Here is a 22,710-nt window from a genome sequence, read left to right on the forward strand (position 1 = left end):
CTCTTTAAACTAAAATTCATGTGCTTCTTGGGTCCTCATTGGCTCAAGTTGTCCTTGTTTGTCCCACTATGAAACCTTTTAACATCATTATAGGCAAGATCACTGTTTTCCTTTATCACTTACAAAAATGGTTTACCAACCATTTCAACAACAACCCCCTTGATGAATACCCAAAGCTTAAGTTTTATCAATCCTTGAACCCAATTTTAGTCTTAAACAGACTTCGAATTATTTTTAATATTTGTTTTGTATTTAAATCTATTCATTTTAGTCTGTTATAAGCTTAAATCCCTAATTTCCTTCAAAGTATTCCTAAGCACCTAAAATTCACTGTTTCATTAAAGCCAGAGAACATCAAACTCATTTGTTAATCATAGATTAAATATACAAACATACTTCTTAAAGTATTAAAATGACTGCCAATAACCAATAATATATTTATATAAAGAAAAAAAATCAAGAGCCAATAATGAAAGTTGACTATTAAAAAGAAAATTCAGAGTTCTATAATCCCTACCATGTTTTTATCTTTAACATAATAGAAATATGAGGAGAAAAAGTGGAGAAAGTACCATATCATTTTTTCTTTAACCTCATGACCTTGTTTCACTTCTTTCAAATAAAAAAAATGGGGTCGGGCACACTGGCTCATACCTGTAATCCCAGCACTTTGGGAGGTCAAGATGGCAGATTGCTTGAGCTCAGAAGTTCAGGACCAGTGTGGGCAATATGGCAAAACTCCATTTGTACAAATAATCAAAAAAATATATATCCTGGCATGGTGGCACGTGCCTGTAGGCCCGAATACTCAGAAGGCTAATGTGGGAGGATGCTTGAGCTGGGGAAGCAGAGATAGCAGTTAGCCATTATTGTGCCACCACACTCCAGACTAGACGACAGAGCCATACCCTGTCTCAAGGAAAAAAAAAAAAAAAAAAATGAGGGGGAGGGATGCAGTTAACAAGATATTGGTCAAAGGAAACAAAATTTCAGTGAGACAGCGTAAGTTCAAGGGATCTACTATAAAACACAGTAACTATATTCATACTACATATCTTGAAAATTGCTGAGAGTAAATTTTAAATGTTAACACCAAAATAAATAGAAATTTGTTAAGTAATGCAAATGTTAGTTTGATTTAACAATGCTGCAATGTACACATTTCGAAACAAGATGTTGTACAAGAGAAAGATATACAATTTTTATATATCATTTTACAAATAATTTTTTAACGGGGGAAAAACAAACTTTACAACAAAAAGTCCTGACTACTGTATACATAGTGCAACAAAAAAATTTTACAACTTCTCCCATTTTTTGAGTTTTAAGAATCTGTAAGAATTTTCTTAGAAATGAAAACAGAAGCAATTGTCAAGAAACAAGGAGGAAGGAAAGGAAGAAAGAGAAGCAAGGAAAGAAAGGAAAGAGAAGGGAAAGAAGAGAAATGAGGGAAGGAGGGTGGAAAGGAGGGAAGGACAGAAACAAGGAGGTAGAAGGACAGGGTCGGGGGTGGGAAGGAGAATGGGAGAGAAATTAGTAATATAAACCACAATCCAAAGGTAAAAATAATACTAAGCAGTGCTAAGAATTCAAGAAATAGCTACTCTCATACATACAGATGTGCAAATATAAATGAGTAAAACCTTTCAAGAGGACAATCTGGCATTAAGCACTCAAAAGTTCATTTAAAAACAAGAGTATTTGTGTGTATGTATTCCTTGCCTCCATAATGCTGGTAATGGATATATAACAACAACTACTGGCACATAAAAATTTTCACTAGGCTTATCAACAGTGATGATTTTGAAAGCATAAAAAGCAACAAAGAGACTAAAATGCTCAATAAGAAAATGTTTTCTGGTTTTAAGACAGAGTGTCGCCCAAGCTGCAGTGTAATGGCACCATCTCAGCTCACCTCCGCCTCCTGAGTTCAAGAGATTCTCCTGTCTTAGCCTCCCAAGTACCTGGGATTACAGGTGTGCACCACCACACCCTGCTCATTTTTGTATTTTCAGTAGAGACACCATGTTGGCCAGGCTGGTCTCAAACTCCCTACCTCAGTTGATCTGCCCAACTTGGACTCCCAAAGTGCTGGGATTACAGGTGTGAGCCACCATGCCCACCTCAGAAAATGTTCAACTTAAGTAATGGAATAAGGGTTTACAAATGTTTTTGTAAATGTAGCCTATAAATCTGAGGTATTTTGGCATGATATTATTCGTATACTCTATTGAGTTTAAGCTACAAACTGGTATGCAGAGTAAAAAAACAAATTTTAAATTTTGAAATGTTTTTATTGACACAATAGACTATCAGGATTTTCATCAAAACTTTAACAGTTGTCTCTTGGTCGCAAATGTGTTACTGAAGGCTTCGTAGAATTTTTCTTAAATACTAAGTCACTAAGCTCAAAACACTAACTACAGATGTCAACAAAACACATAGCAATAGTTTTTTTAGTTATGTGAATACTGTTTTTTTTTTTTTTTTTTTAACAAGGAACAGAGTATTTATGTTGTTAAGATAAATGTAACTTTTGTATTTTGTCTTAAAAATAGAGACTAGTAAACAGTATGAAATGGGTAAGACTGAAAAAGCAGCAGAATATAGTAGGAAAAGTAACTTTCAAGTCAGGTCAACTTGAGTTCTATATCTGGCCTTACTTACTATGACATCAAGTCTCTTAATCTTTCCTTGCAGGTCCCAAGCACCTAAACAGTTTTCAATACACAAGCAAGAAATGACTGAGGAATGAAAAGCCATGTACTATAAGAAATTTAAACAAGAAATCAAAGAAATAGAAAAGGGTTAAGAAGGGCTCATGACCCTGGCATGCTTAGTATAATCTTTCCAAATGGAAAATTTTGACTAGATAATATTACTCAACACCACCAAAAAAGAGGCCAGGTGCAGTGGCTCATGCCTGTAATCCCAACACTTTGGGAGGCTGAAGAGGGAGGATCACCTGAGGTCAGGAAGTCAAGTCCAGCCTGGGCAACATTGCAAAACCCTGTCTCTACCAAAACTTCAAAAATTAGCCGCGCGTGGCGGCACAGGCCTGTAATCCCAGCTACTAAGGAGACTGAGACAGGAGAATCGCATAAACCTGGGAGGCAGAGATTTCAGTCAGCCAACATACACCACTGCACCTCAGCCTGGGCAACAGAGCGAGACTCCATCTTAAACACAACAACGAAAAAAACTAAAGCAGAGTGTGATGGTACAAGTCCACACAGAATACACAGGGTTGAAAAGTACTAATAATGTAGGAGTAAAGGTGAAGGATGGTAGCTGTGGCAGGAAAAGAAAGATGACTTCTTAAGATAGACACAAAATAAAAGGATAGATCTCAAGCTATGCTTCTATTTTCTGACTATGCTCTAACTAAAGAAACAGTCTTTCTCTTGTCATCCTCAGCTGCTACCCAGTGCTCCTATGCCTTTATAGGAGTAGGTTAATTAGCTATGGAAAAGTAGTAAGCCAACAGGAAGGATGAAAAGAAAATAAGGAAATAAGTCTGTGGGTCACCTTGATTGTCATCTGTCTGGTGTAGTTTTGGATTTCTTTTTTTTGAGAATATGACTGGAAGTTCATACTTTTACCATCAAATAGGTTATCAAAAGAGCATATATTAACTTTCACATAGTTGGCACTATATAAATGGCTACTGTATCTACCTTGTTCTCTTGCACCATTTTATATTCATAAATGTAATGTTGCCCAAAACACATCTCCACTTAAATGTAGCATTGATACATACTAACATTTGGAAAAAACTCCTGTCCAACATAAACCACAATAGACCTGCATTCTTATATGCTACTCTCTCCCTAACAGGAAAATATTGTGGTTTAAGAAGAGACAAGGAAGCTGTCAGGATAAGCAGAAAAGCAAAATGACTAAATCTTTTATTCCTACCTCTTCATCTTCTTGAGGTCATCAAATCAAATTAGTAGATCTGCTGAAAACCCTTTTAAATGTATTACTTTTTTGACATTATTAAAATAACGTTCTCATCAAGGTCACCAGGGTCTCAGAACTGGCTACATACAACCTCCAAGAAAGTTTTGTTCCTTCTGTTTTTCCAATGTGTTCTGCCACAAATTCTTTAGTTCTCAAAGCTAACAGACCTTTTACTAGTTGCCTAATGCATCAATTCCATAGTTCTGAGAGCATGGGCATGAATATCTGAAAACCTGAGGTATGCTCACTAATCTGCTATTCTCGGAACTTCTCAATTGCATTTTCCTCCTTGAATAAATCAGACTAATTAGTGACACCACAAATTGTGATCATTGAGAAATCTCTGAAGGTTTTTAAGAAGCAGAGAAGAAAGCTATCTATGACTTTTTAGAACTGTGACTGAATTCTAAACACATTTAATCGGACATTACATGAATATGTTGTGTACTTAACCTTTGAATGCAGGGAAGATAAATAGAAAATCACCTGATGCAGATGCAAAAATTTATCAGCTTTACAGAGACAAATAATACCATTCTATGAACATAAGTTTATCTCAATATTTTGTCCTTTACTGTCAATAAAAGAACACAGTCACATGATATAGGAAAAATCTGTATTCTTTACAAATTTTTCATGAATCTCTAGCTAAAAGATCATATGACAGATATGCAACAATTTATCAGCTTTCAGAGCTTTAATTGATATTTATTATTTGTGGGTTCTATGTTATTCAACTCACTAAAATTTATTTGTATACAAAATCAATACTTTTGATGGTTTCACAGTTATTCACAGACCTGCATAGGACAGCAAAAAATTAAAGCCACTGGATACACGCATTCCCAGCTAACGTTAGAAGAGGTGAGCCTTTCTTTGACTTCATGTGTCAAGTACTCTAAACAAGTAGGCTTTTCCTGCTGTATGCAGTATCACGTTTCTTATTTTTGCTCTTTTGTTAGTAATTTCGCTTTTTAAAATCACTATCCAGCTGGGTGCAGTGGCTCACACCTGTAATCCCAGCACTCTGAGAGGCCAAGGCAGGCATATCACTTGAGGTCAGAAGTTTAAGACCAGCTTGGCCAACATGGTGAGACCCTGTCTCTATTAAAAATATAAAAATTACCTGGGTGTGGTGGCGCACACCTGTAATCCTAGCTCCTAAGGAGGCTGATGCACAAGAATCGCTTGAACCCAGAAGACACAGGTTGCAGTGAGCTGAGATCACACCACTGCACACCAGCCTCGTTGACAGAGTGAGACTATGTTTCAAAAAATAAAATAAAGTCAGGTGTGGTGGCTCACACCTGTAATCCCAGCATTTTGGGAGGCAAAGGCGGGCAGATCATTAGGTCAGGAGATCAAGACCATCCTGGCTAACACAATGAAACCCTGTCTATACTAAAAATACAAAAAAATTGCCGGGCGTGGTGGTGGACATCTGTAGTCCTAGCTATTTGGGAGGTTGAGGCAGGAGAATGATGTGAACCCGGAAGGCAGAGGTTGCAGTCAAGATCGTGCCACAGCACTCCAGACTGAGCAACAGAGTGAGGCTCTGTCTCAAAAAAATATATAAATAAGTAAAATAAATAAATAAAGTAAAATAATAAAATACAATATAAAATAACAAAATAAAATAAAATACATATAAAAAAATAAAATCACTAACCAATGTATAGTGCCAAAGAGCTATCTGATGCGCCTCAGTACAAAAAGATTGTGATATGCCTCACAGAAAAATATGTTTTATTCAGGCACGAGTTATAATGCTTCTGGCTTTGAGTTCAATGATAATGAATCAACAATTTAGATTTTAATAGGGATCTTTAAACAGAAATACACATAAAATATAGTTATGTATTGATCAGCTAACAACGTTGTGATCAAAGGTAACAGGAACTTTATCTTGTATTTCCCTTTAGGAACAATAGTTCAGTATTTGCTAATTCAGTTTTCACAATGACTTTATAACATTAACCTAAATGACAAGAATCTATATCCATTGTGAAGCAAATTCACTGTTTTATACAGACACACATACACATACACTGAGTCTAAGTCTGGTGACACAGGCAGCCTATCCCATGCTGCCAATCTGTGATAACAGAAGCCTTGGATCATTGCAAGCTTCAGCCTAAGGCACAGGAAAGCTACCCAGAGCATATGGAGTCTCATCTGTCCATGACCACTTGCACCATAGCTGAGGAACCCTGAAAAGCAGCCCTAAGTTTAACACCCCGGCATTGTAAGCCTTAATGAGCTAAACAGTTGAAAGAACACACCACCAGCTCTTTAGTGCATCCTGTTTCTGGTGTGGGAGGCAGCTGGGAAAAAAGCAGGGCTGTTTGCCGAGTGCCTCATCATCTCAGGATGTTGTATTCCCAGTACATTCTACAGTCATTCTTGAGAACTACAAGTGAGAAAGAATGGAAAACTGGGTGGGTCCAAGACCACGCTGACTATTATCCTTCATGACACATACGCTATGGTCACTAGTTTGTATAAATATTTTACTTTATACTATAAACAAACAGTATTTCCACATTATAGATTAAGAATTCACATACTTAACAAATTCCTCATGAATTTGTTTCTCTAGGCAACAGAAAAAAAGCTATAATCAAGAATCAGGGAGGGAGAGCACTGGGAAGAATAGCTAACGGATGCTGGGCTTAATACCAAGATGATGGGTTGATCTGTGTAGCAAACAACCATGGCACATGTCTACCTATATAAAAAACCTGCACATCCTGCACAGGTACCCCAGAACTTAAAATAAAAGTTGAAGCAAAGAAACACCGAACTCCTTTTTTAAAAAAACAGATTTTTATATTTTCAAACTACATTAACACTTCGAATTAAAGAAGTATCATCTTCAATTTAAACAGCAACAAAAATAGGCTCACCCATAAATGAAATAACATTATTATTTTTGCAGAAGCCTAACTCAAAGACCTATTATTTGGAAGCACCCATTTTATGTTCTTATACTGTATGTACCAGGGCAGAGCATTACAATTTCACCCAAGAAAGGGAAAGGCAAACAAAAGAAGAAAAAGAAAAAAGTTTGACATACGTTATTAATCATTCTGGGAATAATAGTAAATATACAGGAACCAAAAACACAGAGCCAAAATTTTTAACAAAAGTGGCTGTCAATACAACAGGTAACAAATTACTTACTTGAAGGAAGAAGAGAAGAGAGAAAGTTATGAATGGCTGGAATCTCAGTTAGCTTGTAATTGGAAAACTTTCAACTCACCATGAAATAAATATAAAATACAAATGAATGGCTCTGTATTCACTTTCTTTTCTTTTCTATTACAAGTGATCAAGTTAACCTCTATCTCTAAAAACAATGATTCCTTTTTTCCTTTGAGACAGTCTTGCCCTGTCGCACACACTGGAGTGCAGTGGCACAATCTCAACTCACTGCAACCTCTGCCTCTAGAGAGAGTTCAAGCAATTCTCCTGCCCCAGCCTCTGGAGTAGCTGGGATTACAGGCACATGGCACCACGCCAGGCTAATTTTTTTTTTTTTTGAGACGGAGTCTTGCTCTGTCACCCAGGCTGGAGTGCAGTGGTGCCATCTTGGCTCATTGCAAGCTCTGCCTCCCAGTTCATGCCATTCTCCTGCCTCAGTCTCCTGCATAGCTAGGACTACAAGTGCCCACCACCACACCTGGATAATTTTTTGCATTTTTAGTAGAGACGGTGTTTCACTGTGGTAGCCAGGATGGTCTCGATATGCTGACCTCATGATCCACCTGCCTTGGCCTCCCAAAGTGCTAGGATTACAGACGTGAGCCACCGCTAGCTAATTTTTTGTATCTTTAGTACAGACAGGGTTTCACCATGTTGGGAGGCTGGTCTTGAACTCCTGACCTTGTGATCCTCCTGCTTCAGCCTCCCAAAGTGCTGGAATTACAGGCATGAGCCACTGTGCCTGGCCAAAAGACTAATTCTTTACATGCCAATATGGACCTGAGAAAACATTTAATCAAGAACTTAAATGTCAGGGTTATTCTTCTCTGACCTTAATGTATTTTGCCCATTGTCTAACCTACCATGTGCCCAAATCACAACACAACAAAATAACCTTCAAAACAATTTCCTTGGAGTCTTTATTCACTTCACAGACCAAAAATTATACAAGATGTCTTCTCTTCTTTTTAAATAGAAAATGTAACTAAATTCTCAATCTTAAAGCTTTAAGAAATTTAAAAATTTAAAAACAAACATAAAAACAGCAGCAATGGCTCATGCCTGTAATCCCAAAACTTTGGGAGGCCAAGACAGGCGGATGACCTGAGGTCAGACGTTTGAGTCCAGCCTGATCAACATGTTAAAACCCCATCTCTACTAAAAGTACAAAAATTAGCTAGGAGTGGTGGCAGGCACCTGTAATCCCAGCTACTCGGGGGAGACCGAGGCATGGGAATCACTTGAACAGGGAGGCAGAGGTTGCAATGAGCCAAGTGAGAGTTGGTGCCACTGCACTCCATCCTGCAGATAGAGCAACACTGTCTCCAAAAACAAAAAAAAAAAGTAAGAAATTAAAAATACATATTAAATGACTGCTACACAGCAAAGATAGACAGTCCCTATGCAAATCGGCTTCTCAGTTCAGGGTCTTTGTTTATTAGCTCTCAAGTTTACATATTAAATACACATAAAAAATCTTAAATGCATACTAGAAAAACCTATGCATTTTTCTTCAGCAATCACTTCCTTTGAAACACTACATTTTAGGCCAGGTGCAGTGGCTCACACCTGTAATCCCAGCACTTTGGGAGGCAGAGGCAGGTGGTTCACTTGAGGTCAGGAGTTTGAGATCAGCCTGACCAACATGGTGAAAATCCATCTCTATTAAAATACAAAAATTAGCCGGTGTGGTGGCGCATGCTTGTACTTCCAACTACCTGGCAGGCTGAGACATGAGAATCACTTGAACCCAGGAGGTGGAGGTTGCAGTGAGCCGAGATCATGACACTGCACTGCAGCCTGGGCAACAAAACAAGACTCTGTCTCAAAAAAAAAAAAAAAAGGGAAAGAAATATTACATTTTAACCAAATTTTTATCTAAAAGTTTATAAATAAACATGATTATTAGTAAAAGTCATCTGCTAAAATGAAGCCCATTTAACAAGCACTAAGAATTCCATTTACCGTTCATTGACTTTCTCTTCTACTACTCCCCAACCTACTACTTATCAGGAGGAAGACGTTAGAGAAACTGAAATAAATCTGTTAATATAAACCATTTTTAAATGACAAAGTTCCAGCTGAAACATATATACCCATAGAGCATGCTGTATCAAATCAAGAGTACATTAATTAGTAAACACTGGCTTAACCTAACAAAAAATGAGGTACATCAGATACTCTACTGCTAAAGCACACGAGTAGCATACCCCCGCCAACTCTTTCCTGTAATCCTAAAATAGTCCACTGTTCTTTCCACTACCCATATGTGCTGGAAAATATCTGTACCTACTCTTTACCAATATGTTTACTTCTATCCAAAAGTTATAAAATATTCATTGGTATGGAAATATAGGTATGAAGTAAAAATGTTATGATTTCCTAAATAAATAATGCTCTTGGTTAGTGGCTTGGTACTATGAAAAGTACACATTTTTTTACAGTTATCTTAAGTAACTTATCTACACCTATTGCTTTTTTTTTTTTTTTTTGAGACAGAGCCTTGCTCTGTTGCCTAGGCTGCAGTGCAGTGGCGCAATCTCGGCCTCCCAAGTCCAAGCGATTCTCCTGCCTCAGTCTCCCAAGTAGTTGGGAATACAGGTATATGTCACCACACCCAGCTAATTTTTGTATTTTTAGTAGAGAAAGGGTTTTGCCATGTTGGCCAGGCTGGTCTTGAACTCCTGACCTCGCGTGATCCACCTGCCTTGGCCTCCCAAAGGATTACAGGCATAAGCCACCATGCTCAGCCCTCCACCTATTTCTGAGAAGGAAAATCGTCTGATTGAATGAAAAAGATCTGCTGTATACAGGGCTCAAACTCAAAAGATGAGCTGTCTGTATTCCTTTAGAATAACACACTGCTACAGATCAGACTTGCAATATTTTCTTACTATAATGAAAAATTTTGAAGAAAATCAAGACAAAAATGAGAAATACTATTCCCCTGATCTTTCTAAAATGTCCATGTTTGTATAATATAGACAAAGATAACAAACTTACTGTTGTTCTACTGTGGTAGCATTTTTAAAAACATGATTTTCACAAGGGTAAGCAAAATAGCAATACACATGTAGGATATTATACATTTTACTCAATAATCTAATTTACTGCATATTTATATGAAATCACATAAAATTTTCACATCTCTATTTAGTCTAAATTCTTTCTCATTGATAACTATGTTTATTAGTTTATTAGATGAAAGTAAAAATCGGTAGTATCCCTGAAGAAACAAAAAACATTACAACTACAGTGCAAACATAAGTCAAGTAAGAAATCTAAAAAGAGAATAACAATACCTTTTGAATAATCTTCCAGCAATAGGTTGAAGTGACCTAATTGGCAAAAGAAGTCAGAGTCCACTTTTCCTTCAGCTTTTAAGATTAAAGATTCGTAGCAGCGAACAGCCTAGAAATAAACATTATAAACATTAAGAAAAAGGCATGTCCTTCCTGGAAGAATACATACAACTACATGAGATTCTTAAAGAAATCAAAGCAACCGTAAATGTATGTCATTTCTTCCACAGGCATAGGATTAAATCCAGCATTTCAGACAGGAAATAACTTCTCTTAATAAGTTACTAATGAAGAAATTAGATCCCAAAGATTCTTGGTGAATTTTGAAGTCTTCATCAGTATACCCATATTAAAAGGAGATGACAGAAGTCAAAAGTAATTATGGGCTGACAGGACAACTGTATTAGTTTCATTATAAAGGGCTAACTTGAAGATAAATCTTTTGACTCCAGCTGTTTAGAGGATCTAAGGTGACCTTGATGGACAGTGGAAGAAATCACAACATGGAATTCTTTGAATACAAATTTATTGACTTAAAAAAAAAAAGAATTTACTAATGAGGCCAATAGTCATGATCTAACAATATATCATACGCTCAATAAAATAAACTAGGAGCTCATTAGTAACTTTATATAAAAGTTGCACATCTAAATTCTTACTATTGTCCTTATTTATACAACAAAACTACTCTCAAATAAGCACTGGAAGAACATTATTGACTGGTAGCCATTAACCACATGAAATTTTTGAACATTTGGAATGTGGAGAGCCCATACTGAGATGTACTGTGTTTCAGAGATTTCACACAAACTTTGGTGGGGGGTGGTTATGGGTTCAGATCAAGTCTTTGAACTTTCAGGAGTTTGTAGGAGGAAAAACTGAATAAAAACGTTACTAAAACATCAAAACAGCGTCCTGGAATTTTGCTGCAAAGAGTTGTTACTAACCACAGATTTTGAAAAACTTAACTTCTTCTAACCACAGTCTTAATAACATGCAAACAGCTTGTTATTTGCAAAGGAAAAGATGCTCAGTATTTTCAAGAATAAATGAGTTACATGTAATGCAGAACAAAATGAATAAATCTCAAAGTAAGTTGAAGGAAAGGAGCAAGGCTAAAGCACAGTATATTTTTCACAATCTCACTTACGTAATATTCTAAAAAAGTAAACAATCTTTAGTGTCAGAAAGCAGATCAGTGATTACTTATAATTGCTGTCTCCTCTTTCTGAATTACTAAACCACTGCCTGAGTTTACTTGTACTAAGGCCCCAGTGTGCCAGGCCCAATACCAAGTACTTTACATAAATGTTCTTCCTTAACACAAAATGCAGCATCTGGAAAAGAGGACTTCAAGTAATTGTAGCATGAAAAGGATAGTGAATGCGCTCTACAAAAAAGAAGGGGTAATCAAAGCACTTTGGGAGGCCGAAGGCAGGTGTATCACGAGGTCAAGACATAAGAGATCATCCTGGTCAACATGGTGAAACCCCGTCTCTACTAAAAATACAAAAATTAGCTGGGCATGGTGGTGCGCCCCTGTAGTCCTAGCTACTGGAGAAGCTGAGGCAGGACAATCACTTGAAGTTGGGAGGTGGAGGCTGCAGCGAGCCAAGACTACACCACTGCACTCTAGCCTAAGCAAAAAAGCAAGATCCTGCCTCAAAAAAAAAAAAAAAGGGAGGATGAAAGGGAATAAAGGCAAAACATAGGAAATTTTATATTTTAACATTTTGCTAACATTCACAACAGCAAAAAGTTTCACAGTTTAGTCCACAAGTACCCTCTTCTCTATGCAAATTTTCTTAAAACACATATCCACATATCTAAAATGTCTAATTCTCCACCAAACAGTACTAGACCTGAAAACAGGTAAGTGTAACCATATTATACTAAGTCACTTTTTTCAGTCAACAAAAACTGACCCCAAATAAACGTATATATTGTATTTAGCAGGAACTTCAAAGTAGCTATTACAAATATATTTAAAGAATTAAACAGTGGGCAAATACAGGAGACTGAGGTTGCAGTGAGCTGTGATCATGCCACTGCAATCTAACCTGGGTGACACAGCAAGAGTCGGAAAAAAAAAAAAAAAGAAAAAGAGGGCAAAGGACAAGAACAGATGAAAAGAAGACACATAATAGTCAAAAAGCACACTTAAAAAATGTTCAACATCACTAATCATCAAAGAAATGCAAATCAAAACCACAATGAGATATCATCTTACACTAGACAGAACGTCTATCATTAAAAAGATGAAAAAAAAAAAGAGATACTGGCAGGGATACAGACAAAATGAATCTTTACACACTTTCATAGAGTATTAGCACACTCTATGAAAAACCATACGGAGATTTCTCAAACTACTAAACACAAAACTACCATTCAATCCAACAATCCATTACATGGTATATACCCAAAGAATAAGAAATCATTATATCAAAATGATAACTGCATTTGTATGTTTGGTGTAGCTCTCTTTACAATAGCAAAGATAGGAAATTACTCCGATGTCCACCAATGGATGACTGGATAAGGAAAAAGCAGCATACTATTCGGCAATTAAAAGAATGAAAATATGTCTTATGCAACAACAAGATGGAACTGAAGGTGAATATCTTAAGTGAAACAACTCAGAAACTGAAAATCAACACTAAATATTTACTACATCAATATAAAAGATCAAATCCAAAAAAAGAAAACACTGAACAAAAACAGAGCTTCAGAAACCTTTTGAGATCATGTTGAGCGTTACAATCTTAACATAACTGGAGTCCGAGAGAAAAAATGGGAGAATAAAATAACTATCATCCAGGCTGGACACAGTGGCTCACACTCATAACTCCAGCACTTTGGGAGGCTGAGGTGGGTGAATCACAAGGTCAGAAGTTCAAGACCAGCCCAGCCAAAATGGTGAAACCCTGTCTCAACTAAAAACACAAAAAATTAGCTGGGCATAGTGGTGGGCGGCTGTTATCCCAGCTACTTGGGAGGCTGAGTAAAGAGAATTGCTTGAACCTAGGAGATGGAGATTGCAGCGGGCAGACATCGCGCCACTGCACTACAACCCAGGCAACAGTGCCAGACTCCGTCCCAGGAAAAAAAAAAAAAAAAAAACACCCAAAAAAAGAACTATCATAAAAAATTCTGTATTTCATTATACTATACTTTTATTAAAAAGTAGAATCATATTCCCAGATAAACAAAGGCAAAGAACTAACTGATGACAGACATACCTTACCACAAAGTAGTATTGTTTCACACAGGAAAAGAATTAAAATAGCAGGTAGTAATGTGAATTCCCAAGGCAATAACATGGTTGTGGGCTGAGCAAGGAGTGCTGGGCCAACTACTAAGTTTGTACATAAGGAATACACCCCTTGATAACTGCTAATCTGTTTTTGTATCCCTCCGGATTTACAATTTGGGAGAAAGTAAGACTTGCTAGAAAAACAAACTTGAGGGATTTCATTACCACTACACTTACCTTGTAAGAAATGCTAGGCCGGGCGCGGTGGCTCAAGCCTGTAATCCCAGCACTTTGGGAGGCCGAGACGGGCGGATCACGAGGTCAGGAGATCGAGACCATCCTGGCTAACACGGTGAAACCCCGTCTCTATTAAGAAATACAAAAAACTAGCCCGGCGAGGTGGCGGCGCCTGTAGTCTCAGCTACTCGGGAGGCTGAGGCCGGAGAATGGCGGGAACCCGGGAGGCGGAGCTTGCAGTGAGCCGAGATCCGGCCACCGAGATCCGGCCACCGCACTCCAGCCTGGGCGACAGCGCGAGACTCTGTCTCAAAAAAAAAAAAAAAAAAAAAAAAAAAAGAAATGCTAAAGGTAGTCCCACAGGTTAAAGAAAAATGATGTTAACTAGCACACAAAACCATTTGAAAATACAAAATAAAGGTAACATATAGACAAATATAGTAACCTATAGTATTGTAATGCAGGTGAAAAAATAATGAATAAATCTGGCATCAAATTTTTTTAAGCATAAAAAAAATTCTAAAAAAATATGTTAATGGATCCCTGAAGGACAGATATAAAGAGCAGTTTTTATATGCAAATGAAATTTAGTTCTAACAACTGAGAAAAGATGATTGTTGGCCGGGTGTGGTGGCTCACACCTGTAATCCCAAAGCTTTAGGAGGCCAAGGCAGGTGGATTACCTGAGATCAGGAGTTCCAGACCAGCCTGGCCAACATGGCGAAAGCCTGTCTCTACTAAAAAATACATAAATAGCCGCGTGTGGTGGTAGATATGTGAAATCTCAGCTACTCGGGAGGCTGAGGCAGCTTGAACCTGGGAGGCGGAGGTTGCAGTGGGCTGACATAGCACCACTGAACTTCAGCATGGACAACAGAGGGAAATTGCATCTCAAAAAGAGAAAAACAAAAACAAAACAAAAAAAACCAAAGATAGTTATAACTTCATGAAGCTTTATGTTACTGCCATGGTAACTACCAAGAAAACATATAGGACATATGTACAAAGTGAAATGAAAAGAGAATTAAAACTTGTCACCACAAAAAAATCCAATGAAACACAAAGGAAGGCAGAAAGAGAGGAAAAGAGAAATAAAAAGGCCACAACATAGAAAACAAACAACAATGAAAGAAAATGGAACTAGTAAGTCCTTTCTTGTCAATAATTACTTTAAATAGAAACAGATAATGCACCAGTCATAATACGTAGAGGGAATAACTGGATTTAAAAAAACAACTATAAATTGTCCAAAAGACACTCACTTTAGACCTAAGGACACACACAGGCTGAAAGTGTAAAAATGGGAAAAGATACTGTATTCTATTCTATGAAGAGGGCAAGAGTGGCCATCCTGGGACTATAGGTACAGGTCACCATGTCTATCTAATTTCTTAGTTTTTGTAGAGATGGAGTTTTGCCATGTTGCCCAGATTAGTCTTGAACTTCCGGACTCAATTGATCTATCAGCCTCCACCTCCCAAAGGGATGGAATTACAGGCAAGAGTCACCATGCTAGGACAAGTAAAGATTACAATAAAATGAGATCAGGGAGTAAAAGAACAGGAAAGTAAATTACTTCAAACATCTGCTAAAAGCTAAAGTCTGATTTTAAATCTGAATTCTGAATAAAATTACAAGATGCACTGCTGCGGTATGAATCAAATAATCTCCAAGTAACAACTCTGTCCTATTAAGAAACAGCATGCAAACTTTTATTTTCATAAGCTAACCTTTACTGTGAACTTTTAAAGCCCTTCACACATTTATTCTACACTGATGTTCCGGTGTTAGTCATCCTACCACTTAAAGGACTATTTGTTTAATCTAAACTGAGAGGTCTTACTTCAATATGACCTTCATAAAAGTTTTCCATTCATGGGACTCTCAAATTTGTTTTGCTCTGAGTTGTGGTAGCAATTTACAAGCCAATCATGTGAAGATTCAAAGCAAATTCCTAAAATACGCCAGTCATTTTATGCCAGTCATTGACTAATTTATAAAATATGTATGTTTAGGTCTTAATCTGTCAAATGAAACAATCTTACATTCTTTAAAATACAAATTAGCTCTCTAGATAGCCATTAAGAAAAAATGGGACCGTTCATTAGCATCACAGTAAGTTGCAATGCAAAATCAACCTTCAAAACTAAAAATTAATCTATGTCAGAACAAATATATCATACTATGGTTGGAAAGCACTAAAATTTAATTCTGGCTTACAGCATTATGCCTATAAATAAATTTTGCCAACTGAGTCACAGAAATTCATGTCAGGCAAAACAATCTTATTTGGCGTAATAATACCAAATGTTCCCTAGTTAGCTCAATTTGACTCTTTTAAAAGCTAGCTATTTAGTAATAAAAGCAGGCCAGGTGCAGTGACTCACGCCTGTAATCCCAGCACTTTGGGAGGCAGAGAAGAGCAGATCGCCTGAGGTCAGGAGTTCCAGACCAGCCTAGCCAACATGATGAAACCCTGTCTCTATTAAAAATACAAAAAATTAGCCAGGTATGGTAGTGGGCACCTGTATTCTCAGCTATTTGGGAGGCTGACGCAGGAGAATCGCTTGAACCCAGAAGACACAGGTTGCAGTGAGGTGAGACTTCACCATTCCACTCCAGCCGGGGCAACAAGAGTGAAACTCCACTTCGGGGGAAAAGAAAAGTAAAGTAAACCAATCCCAGAAAAGTGCCTAGTTATTCTCATGTAGTTTGGAACTGTGCCTAGATATCAAAATATGTTCTATAATTGCCTCAGATAGGTATGTCTGATGTTCTACCAAAATTTTATATTAGCATTCTTACAACAAGGCCTACTTAATACTTTGTCCAGTAATATATAAACAGTAACAACCATAACTGTTTAGAAGACAACTTCCAAACTATAAAATACTTTTACCTCATACCCCAAATTAAAGACTTAATTCTAAATAACAAAATGTGACATTCTTTCTATAGTTGTTTTTAAACTCAAAACACTATTTTTAGAACTGGAAATGAATATATGTTACAAGTTAGCAAGCAAAACACATATAATGCAAGATCTTAAATATCACTATTCAAATATTACAGTGTGAAAAACCACTCAAAGCATTTTAATAGGTGTTTTTCCTGTTAATGTCTCTAGCATTATATTGAAGGCATACTGTAATAGTAACATTCTATTTGACAGAGTGAAACTCTATCATAATACAAACAAAATCAACCTAAAAGGCTTTCCAACATGAAATAAAAGTTACTACTGCTAAAATCTGTTTTTCACTTAATTGAACTGTATATTATTTAAATATGTTATTAAGCTTCCACCAAAGACGTTTTTGCTGAAAAGTATTTGCACTAATTCAGATGACAAATTTATAAAAATTCCTAAATTACAGAATTTTAAGGGAATACATTGTTATAACCATCCTAACAGTTTGATATACGGGTTTATGTATAAGGTTAAAAAAAAAATCAGAGAAACTAGTCACTGGGATAGGGCATTCTCAATGTCCAGAAAACTTGAAAAGAAAAAAAAAAAAAAGATATTTATAACAATACTTTAAACCTTTAGAAGCTTGTAAAACAATACTGACATTTGTAAAATCTATAAATAAAACTTTTATAGAAAACATAAATATGAATAAAAACTGAAATAACAGTGATATAGATCATTCTAAGAATTTTTTAAAGAAACAGTGATGACAGGCAAAGCTCTGTGAGAAAGGGAAAAAAATATTTTATTATACATACTACAGAATAATTTGTATTGGAGAACAGGTGCTATGGTTTGAATATGTCTCCAAAGTTCTTGTGTTGAAAACATAATCCTCAATGCAACGGTGTTGTGAAGTGGGACCTTTAAGATCTGACAACATCATGAGCAGGTTGCTCTCAAGGATGGGTTAATGTCATCATAGTGAGGATAAGTCCATTACAGAATCAAGTTAAGCATCCCTCACCCTCATCCCTTGCACTGTCATACACTTTCTTGCCCTTCCACCTTCTCCAAAGAATGATGCAGCACTAAAGCCCTCATGAAACGCAGCCCCTTGATCCTGGACCTCCCAGTCTTCAGAATCCTGAGCCAAATGAAGTGAAATTGAGTTAGTGTTTTTTTTATTTCAAAAAAGTCACTGCAGTTTAACATAGGGCATTACTCAGTGTTTTATGAAGCTACAGTTCTCCCCAAACATAATGAAACCACTTTCTCAAATTTAAAATGTTACTGTAATTAAAGTTGGAAAGGATAAACATGTTAAAAAAAAATTCCTTAAAATTTAAACCCTATATTATCTATCTGAAAAGTTCATTCCAAACTTAACTTTAAAATTAACCACAACCCACTGAGAATTCATCCAAACTCCAGCATATGAAGATTTAAAGTTCTCAGCCAGTATTTTCCCACATTATCGCAGAAAACATCAAATTACTTTCATTTCATTGTAACTATTTTAAACACTAAGGCAGATCAAGAGTCACTGTTGCTTAAATCATATCATTGATACTATGACATGTTTTTCATAAAGCGATTTTCACTTGCATAAATAATCAAAGTTTAACTTATGTTTCATTTATCAGTCAAATGAAGTGGATTTACTAACATATATATACACATTATACACATATATATATTACATTTTAGTTTTCTGGTCATTATTTGTCCCCAAAACAAACATGCAAAAGAGATTACAGGTAAAAGAACTTAGTATCTGTACTGAATTAAACTACAAAAGTAAAACGTTTTGGCAAGTAAAATGTTCATCTTGAGAAAAAAATTAGTATCTCCTTCTCAAATGAGAAAAAAATTAGTATCTCCTTCGAAATTCCTAACTACTGGTTTTAGCATCTAAAAGATGGCGCGATTGTTGTACCGTCTTATTTCATGGGACCAACTGACAACATACAAATACTTTAACAAGATTTTGGTAAGAGGATAAAAAAAGATACACAGAAGAATATTCCAGGGCCTTTATGCAACAATCACATGGGAATGACCAAACGTGCTGCAATTAATAAGCACATGTAGGCTTAAGAATGCTGCTATCTATGTTGGGGATAACGCAAGAATTCTACTTTTAAATAATCATAATTTTTATTAAGCAACGTGAAGCTACACCAGCGCTCTTTAAAGTCTACTCATTGCTAAGGTTTCCGGGTTAATACCTCCTCCCTCTCCCCAAGCTTTCCCCCTTATTGCTCCTCCCACTTTTTACCCGCCATCTTGGCTGATACGAGCAGCCATTACCTAAACGACAGTGCCAACTTTTCAGACAAACAACGAATTCTTCGTGCTGTGAGCCTGCCACCTAAGAAACAAGGCTCCTGAGTGGAATAAGCACACACATTCATGAAATCACATTTGCAGCATTGTGAATCCTAAAAAAGTAAACAAATCACTGAACTTCAGGCTAAAAATACACGCATCAGTTTATAGGTTAACTACTGCAAACTCTTCACCGCTGTAACTCACTTGCTACTTACACTTAGGACACCAGGGATATTTAAAAAAAAATGTTTAAAATTAGACAGCAAGAGCCAAATGCCAAAAGGCGAGAGGAAGACGCGGGAAGTTATTAATTTTGAAAACTGTACACATTCACAATTTGTGACGCTGAAATTCAGGAACAAAAGGCCCTAAAGTCACAGGCATGTTTGTGTGGACCGGGTTTAGCCCGGTCCCAAAGCGCTCCGTTTTTTTTCCTCAGGGTAGAAAGGGGGCTAGAGCAAGCGGCGAAGTATTCCAGAGTACCGGGAGTGCAAAGGCAAGCAATACTTTTCCGACCCCTTGGCCATGGAGCAGCGCCAAAGTAATCCTGGCTGGACGATAAGGGACGCCGGGCCTTAGCAGAGCAAAATGGGGACCAAAGACTCTGTCCGCGCCGGGTTGCTTTACCTTGCCTAGTAGGGTCTTCATCTTGGCGCCATCTTCATGAAGCCTCACGAATCCGAAGAGGCGGCTGTAGAGAGAGAGATACAGAGGTTGTTAGTGGTCTGAGAAAGCCAGTGACCCGTCCCTTCCCGAGTCCGAGAACGACAGCGACAGCTTGGTGAGTGCCAAGCTGAGGATGACTCCGTCACCAACATGGGCAAGCTGTGTCCAGGCCTTCCCAGAGAGTACCTCCAGACAACCAGGCGGGTGATGGAGGTGCGTACCTGTCCATGCCACCAAGCGCCTCCCTTTCCTCAACTGTCAGGCTAAGGGACTCCTCTTCGCTGTCGCGGCTCGCTTTTCCTGCCGCCATTTTCTTTGCCTCATCACCTAAGGCAACAGCGGCGGCACTGAGCGACACTCCGCAGGAATTCATGGAAATGCAACAAATTTCCAAGTCCACGTCGATACCCAACCTTAATCGAGTAATTGAAAAGACGCCTTCAATGGCTGCTTGAGACTATGACGCCAATTTTATCGCTTCCTCAGCGGCTGCAAGGAAAAAAAACTAAGGCAAAGCCGAAAGCAGCCGAAGCACGGGCAGCGGAACTCGGCTACCTGGATCACATCTCGGAAACTACAGGGAAGGCAGAAGCTTGTGGTGCTGGAGAGCACAGCAGAATTTCTTAAAATCACAAACTTTGCCAGCACCAGCACAAAGTTGTAATTGTGTCATGGGCGAACCCCACGCAGCCGCCACGACCTCCCCGCTTCCAACCAGTCAGTTGTAGCCAATCTAGGGGACTCATTCATCTCACGTGATCTTTGTTGACTTACGTCAGGCATGGCTCCACTGTACTCTCTGGCTGCTGGGACCCCGCCCTTCCAGTTCGCCAAGGACCTGGGAACGTGACAGAGGCCGACTCTGATTCTGACCGCCGGTTGGTTGATGGCCATGTCTATCGAGAAAAAGGTAGTCTCTGGGATGGAGTAACCTGTAGGTTGTGCTAGTTGAATGCATTAGGTTTAGAGAATGGAGTGCCGGTGCCGGGTCTTTTTGCAGTTGCGATACACTTGAAGGGGGAAGACAGCGATGGGAAGGGCGGCGTCTGGGATCTCCGACGGGGCGCAAGTGGGAAAGAGAACACCATGGGCTTTAGGAGAATCCGGAATGAGGCTCCCACTGTCACAAGCCTTGCGAATGAGAGACCTTGCAGGGCATGGCAGGGAAGCTGCGCAGGCCCTAAACCTTCACCCTCAGACGACTCAAGACTTTTGGCCCCAAGGCCTTGTCACCTATAGGCTGGTTCTTTGCCCATTTCCTCTCCACTGACCAAGTCTGAAGAGAAAGTGTAATACCTTATTACCTCAGTCGGTAAGCCAGGTTCTAGGGAATCAACGTCGCACCTGTATTTATTAATTCATGATATTATCTAAGCAACAAATGGTGACCCCCCCCCAAAAAAAAAACAGTTACTACACAAATCCAAAATGTTTATTTCTATTGCGATAATTACGTGAGGTCTCAGTAAGACTAGGAGCTGCTGTGTACAGGAATTAAGAGAACAATAATTAAGACCTTCACACTTTTAAGATGCAGCAACTGATAGAAAAGAAAAAAAAAAACATTTTTTGACTCTCAATTGTAACTAAAATTAGAAATAATAAGTTAAACAATTTATTTCTGAACCCCAAATATCATAGAGGTCTTAATTTAAAAAGTTTATTTTGCAAGACTGACTTCCCCATGATACATTTGCCCAAGGTGGTCGGGGCACAGCTTGCTTTTGTACCTTTTAGGGAGACATCATTGGTTCAGTCAGGTAAGAGTGACAACTCCAAGTGGGGGCTTCCAGGTTAGAAGTAGGTAAGAGACAGATCGGGTGCGGTGGCTCACGCCTGTAATCCCAGCACTTTGGGAGGCCAAGGCGGGCTGATGACCTAAGGTCCAGAGTTTCAGACCATCCTGACCAACATGGAAAACCCCGTGTCTAGTAAAAATACAAAATTAACTGGTCGTGGTGGCGCATGCCTGTAATCTCAGCTATTCAGGAGGCTGAGGCAGGAGAATCGCTGGAACCCAAGAGGCAGAGATTGGGGTGAGCCGAGATGGCACAATTGCATTCCAGCCTGGGCAACAAGAGCAAAACTCCGTCTCAAAAGAAAAAAAAAAAAAAAAAAAAGGTAGATAAGAGAGAAAAGATTGCATGCTTTTGAGTCCTCGATCAGCCTTCTACTGAATACAGAATTTAGTCTGGGTAGTGACTCTGTATTTTTACATACATAAATAATAAGGCAGAGAAAGCAATCAGATATTCAGTTGTCTCTTGTGCGCATCAGAAGAATAACTTTGAGTTGTGTCTGTCGTTTGTCCCCAAGGAATTTCCTTGTGGGCACGTTGTGAGGAACGTATGTAGCTTCTTATCTTTGTATCTATCTTATTTAGGAATAAAACGGGAGACAAGTTTAGTGACATAGCTCCCAGCTTGACTTTTCCCTTACTTAGTGATTTTGGGGTCCCAAGATTAATTTTTCTTTCTCATATGATATGGCCTAAGTATATTTTGGAATTGTGTATATTTTTCTATGTAAAGAATCTATAAAAAGTCTCATATATGTTAAACACCTCTGTCAATTACTGTTTTCAAAAAGACAAATTGCATAATATTCCATAAAACTAATATTTTACTGCTTATCCGTCCAGTTATTAGGTATTATGAAAATGTTAATCATTAATGGGCATTAGGAGAAATGTTCCTTTATAAGTGAAGATATTGTATCTTTTTTTAAGTAATAAATTTGCCTCCTCCAAAAATGGATATTATGTATTTAAACTTTGATATTTAAATGAGAGGACAATATAGAACTTCCTGACAATAAACTATAACATTAGTGAGAGT

The 22,710-nt window shown here is 37.9% G+C and overlaps 1 protein-coding gene across 12 annotated transcripts in view; it reads right to left on the minus strand.

The window, feature by feature from the left end:
- Positions 1-21,843, minus strand: part of LOC116272355 (histone demethylase UTY) — a 140,879-nt gene extending 119,036 nt beyond the window's left edge. For 5 of the 12 annotated variants that reach the window (XM_031661061.1, XM_031661058.1, XM_031661054.1 and 2 more), the window contains exons 1-3: positions 20,095-21,841; positions 19,835-19,898; positions 10,470-10,578 (exon numbers count right to left, since the gene is read on the minus strand). In XM_031661061.1, the coding sequence (XP_031516921.1) occupies positions 10,470-10,578; positions 19,835-19,898; positions 20,095-20,246 (325 nt within the window). In that variant the 5' untranslated portion in view covers positions 20,247-21,841. Of the gene's footprint in view, positions 1-10,469; positions 10,579-19,834; positions 19,899-20,094 lie in introns of all 12 variants that reach the window. The other 7 variants (XM_031661062.1, XM_031661057.1, XM_031661055.1 and 4 more) reach the window with 4 other exon arrangements.
- Between the last annotated feature and the right edge of the window lie 867 nt (positions 21,844-22,710).

The sequence above is a fragment of the Papio anubis genome, chromosome Y (assembly GCF_008728515.1).
Source record: "Papio anubis isolate 15944 chromosome Y, Panubis1.0, whole genome shotgun sequence".
NCBI classification, from domain to species: domain Eukaryota; kingdom Metazoa; phylum Chordata; class Mammalia; order Primates; family Cercopithecidae; genus Papio; species Papio anubis.